The sequence below is a fragment of the Trachymyrmex septentrionalis genome, unplaced genomic scaffold, assembly GCF_001594115.1.
Source record: "Trachymyrmex septentrionalis isolate Tsep2-gDNA-1 unplaced genomic scaffold, Tsep1.0 scaffold2, whole genome shotgun sequence".
NCBI classification, from domain to species: Eukaryota; Metazoa; Arthropoda; class Insecta; order Hymenoptera; family Formicidae; genus Trachymyrmex; species Trachymyrmex septentrionalis.
The window spans coordinates 2343689-2348296 of NW_017305179.1; the positions used below are offsets into that span (position 1 = coordinate 2343689).

General features: G+C 31.4%; 1 protein-coding gene across 2 annotated transcripts in view; it reads left to right on the forward strand.

Annotated features, from left to right (window-relative positions):
* The window catches only part of LOC108747328 (sodium-independent sulfate anion transporter), a 9347-nt gene that overhangs the window by 3630 nt on the left and 1109 nt on the right, over nt 1–4608 (forward strand). Inside the window, exons 3-8 of one of the 2 annotated variants that reach the window (XM_018484722.1) lie at nt 1945–2166; nt 2250–2445; nt 2738–2958; nt 3044–3608; nt 3685–3911; nt 4108–4281. In XM_018484722.1, coding sequence (XP_018340224.1) covers nt 1960–2166; nt 2250–2445; nt 2738–2958; nt 3044–3608; nt 3685–3911; nt 4108–4281 — 1590 coding nt within the window. In that variant the 5' untranslated portion in view covers nt 1945–1959. The remainder of the gene's footprint in view (nt 1–1944; nt 2167–2249; nt 2446–2737; nt 2959–3043; nt 3609–3684; nt 3912–4107; nt 4282–4608) is intronic. The other variant, XM_018484723.1, reaches the window with a different exon arrangement.

The window sequence follows — 4608 nt, forward strand, 5'->3', positions numbered from 1 at the left end:
TTTAATTTTTAAATACATTATTTTATTGTATATCTTATAATATTTACAAATAATTTTCATAAAAATTTATTAATACTTTCATAAATAAGTAAATAATAACTAAATGGTTTTCAATGTATATGCACTCACATAAAATAACGTAATTAAATGCATGCGGTATTAGTACATAATATAATACTAAATCGCGAATGTGTTAGTATATTGAATCTTTACTTGAAAGAATAAAAAAAAACTTGAAGAACAATATAGCCTAGTTTTAATAAATAGTATGTAATTTTTTTCTACAAGTGCGTAAAGTAAAAAAATTTTACAATTCTTTGCGAGATGTTATTGTAGATTAGTATTAAAAAATTTGGATTACAAACGGAATTTGCAATTGAAAACCAATTTTATATTCATTCCAATTTTTTTTTTAGATCTTTTTAATGAAACTTTATTACTAAAAATATTAAAACAACGCTGAAATTAAAAAAAATTTTTTAATGGATCTCAATAAATACTCTGTGACATGCATATAACCGTATTGATTAACATATTTTTCGTGATTCCTATATAAAAAGTGCGAAGGTTAACAGCGACTTTTCCCCGACCAATATAAGTTCGGTTCGTTATCCGGGTATATAAGAGGCACGACGGAACACACGCACTTTCAGTCTACAGTCCGCTGGAAATTTATAAGCGCGAGAGAGCTTTGAGGTACATTTACCGGGATAGTAAATTCAGTACATAAAGTGTAGCTTCTATGAATTAGAGTGACTTCACGGAGAAAAAAAAACAAATACGCATGTTCGGCGAAACCCGTTTCTCTCCCAGTGAAAGTATTCACCTTTGTACACATATCGCTCTCTATCCACGATCGTTTATTGTTGCAATTGCGATTCCACGTTTTTCGTCTATGGTAACTTTAACATACCTTTATCAAGCACGATACGAGATATAACATACACTCGTTCGAGAGCTATATTTATGATAAATTATATTATATTGATGTGTGTGTGTGTGTGTGTGTGTGTGTGTATATATATATATATATGTACTTCCGTGAATATTTAAGTACATGTAACATCACATATATAATCCTGATAAAACATCATTGATTTATTCAGAGCAATCAGGAAGAATTAATCGCTATGTTTATATATGTTTACATAGCATAATTTTGAGACTTTAAATTTTAATTACACAAGAAAAAAGAATTTTAGATAAACTAATTTAATGTGATAAAATGTAAATTGCAAGATTTTTCTTTAATTTTATAATTTTATATCTAATCGGTAGTTTTATGTCTATTTGTTATACATTTTTATGCATAGTCATTATAAATAAAAGCCTTTGTTATTATAGATATTCGTTATAGATAAAAGGCTTTTATCTATTAAAAAAAAATGTATTATATTTATCTTTTTGGAAAATAGAACGCTAATGGTGCTATTTTTAGCTTTGCATCAGAACATTCTTACTATATTTACTATAATATGTATGGAATATTTTTTGAAAATATTTTTAAAAATATATTTAAAATGTTTAAATATATATTTATATTTGTAAACGTCTTTTTTAAATAGTGAAACAGTTAATAATAAGTACATTTTTTTTATTATTGATTATTGAATTTTTAAATTATTCAAAATAGCATAGCTATAATATTTTAACTTTATGTATTTGTTATGTACAAGTATAACTCGGAAGAAACGAGAAACATTGATTTATTTATTCGATGTGACATGAATCATCTATATGTACACACACACACACACACACACACACACACACACACACACACACTTATGTAAATCATACAAACGATTTTAAATTAATTTATATAAAAAGTATTTCTATGCGACATCTTTGCAATCAAAAAATTCCCGTCTTCATCTATTCGTCTTGTACATTTATTTACATTATTAATTATCAAAAATTTATTTGTTCGTTTTGTCCATGAAGCTGGCTTGATTTAGGATGGCTACTGAAGCTGATCGTAGGAAGAAAAAAACCTATATCGATCGGCTACACAAATTAGCCTCGAGACGCGTGCCGATCTTAGCATGGTTACCGAAATATAACTCGGAAAAATTCCTTAGCGATATTATAGCCGGCATAACAGTTGGTCTTACTGTTATGCCACAGGGACTTGCATATGCAACATTGGCTGGTTTGGAACCACAAGTATGTAAGATAAACATGTTTTTCTTATCAATGCTCATCTCTTATACAGATCGAGCATGTTATTAATGTCGTGTTTGTTTCAGTATGGTCTTTACTCGGCATTTATGGGTGCAATAGTTTACGTGCTATTTGGCTCCTGTAAAGATATTACAATTGGTCCCACCGCACTCATGGCATTAATGACTCACGACTATGTGCAAGGAAAAAATGCTGATTTCGCCATACTTCTCGCATTCTTATCTGGTTGCCTGCAATTACTAATGGCATGCTTACGCTTAGGTATGCTGACTCAAACGAATAAGAAAATGCTTTATTTTAAGTGAACATCGGCGATAGAAAATAAAATTTCAAGTGAAAAAAGTATTTTCATTCAGAAATGCGCAAGGTAAGACTTACGCAAGGTACGCAGGCTATGCGCAAGGTTGCTGGAAATTTTAAGATTTCCAAGTAAATTCAAGGCTATTTTGTACTAGTTTTGCACACAAAACCTCCCTTATTGTTACATTATTTGATTGATATCTCGAATGATATAGGTGTTATTTGTTTGCGTTTAATATAAACAATTTTGTAGGTGTACTTGTAGATTTTATTTCGATACCAGTCACTGTGGGCTTTACTTCAGCAACGTCCGTCATAATCGTTGCTTCGCAATTGAAAGGATTATTAGGTTTAAAAATTTCGTCTCAAGGATTTATGGATACTTTAATTAAAGTTTTTCAAAATATTGGTAATACGAGTCTCTGGGATACTGGGATGAGTATCTCTTGCATCGCAATTCTATTGTTGTTTAGAGTAATGAATCTTTATATAAATCTTTGTTCAACATTTGTATTATATCTGATGTATTCTCTTTATAAAAGTCTCATACAATTTACAGAAAATGAAGGATGTTAAATTACATGTTATTAGTAAGAAGTCGGTGAATTATCAACGCATAATTGCGAAAGCGATATGGCTGATCTCTACGGCGCGGAACGCCATTGTCGTTGTTACTTGCTCGGTTATTGCTTACAAATATGATTCGTCCGAATCTGAATCTCCGTTTATTCTAACGGGTCCTGTGAGATCTGGTCTTCCACCATTCGGCCTGCCACCTTTTTCCACACAAGTAAATAATCAGACTCTTACCTTCACACAAATGTGTTCCGAATTGGGTACTTCTATAATATTAGTGCCGATAATAGCTGTGCTCGGTAACGTAGCCATAGCTAAGGCCTTTATGAATGAAGGTAAAGTTGATACTTCCCAAGAACTTTTGACACTCGGAATCTGTAACGTTCTTGGGTCCTGCGCGAGTTCTATGCCAGTTACAGGATCATTCAGTAGATCAGCAGTAAATCATGCGAGTGGTGTGAAGACGCCAATGGGTGGATTATATACTGGAATTCTGATTTTACTGGCCCTTAGGCTACTTACGCCATATTTCTATTTCATTCCAAAAGGTAGCAAAGCACTTTAATGGTAGTACGCAACAAAAAAGAAGTGTCAATTTGGCGTAATTATTATCCTCTTTTTCAGCTTCATTATCGGCCGTGATCATTTGCGCGGTAATATACATGATAGAGTACGAAGTTGTGAAACTGATGTGGAAATCGAGCAAAAAGGATCTTATACCGATGTTTGTTACTTTTTTATTTTGTCTCATCATTGGTGTAGAATATGGTATTTTATCGGGGGTCGCTATAAATTTGATGTTCCTATTGTATCCTTCCGCAAGACCTACAGTTCACGTCGACAAATACACGGTAGTAGCAAAAAAAAACTGAATTCAAACAAAGGAATCCTTTCTCTTTTTCTTTTTTCATTACTCTAAATCGTTAGTTGTAGAACTGTGAATAAATTCAATATTGGATCATTCTTTTCCAAAATATACGATGTTACTGCTCACGCAAAATATTGCTAATAATATTTTAATAAAATTAATCCTATATTTTGTTATAGACTGATTGTGGTGCAGAATACTTATTAGTTACTCCAGGAAATAGTTTATATTTCCCAGCTGTCGATTTTATAAAGAAATCGGTCGGTAATGCTGGTATAAAGCAAGGATCTAGTCAAATACCGGTTGTTGTTGATTGCAGATACATTTTAGGGGCAGATTTTACAGCTGCTAAGGTAACATTTTTTTTGGAGAATTGAATATAATTGAATAAGTAACATCTCACATTAGATTTTGAAATCTCGTTAAAAATTACGTTCGATTTTTGTTATCTGTTTAAGCTACTTTATAATAATTAATATATAAATAAAAATTTTAAACTGTATATATCATTTACGTATGTATTATGATTTTCTATTTTATCCGATACAATGAGATATACTTTGTTCTTAGATTATAAAATTGACTGTTATGATATTGACATTATGAAAATCGAATACGTCACACACACACACACACACACACACACACACACACACACACACACACACGCGCACACGCAC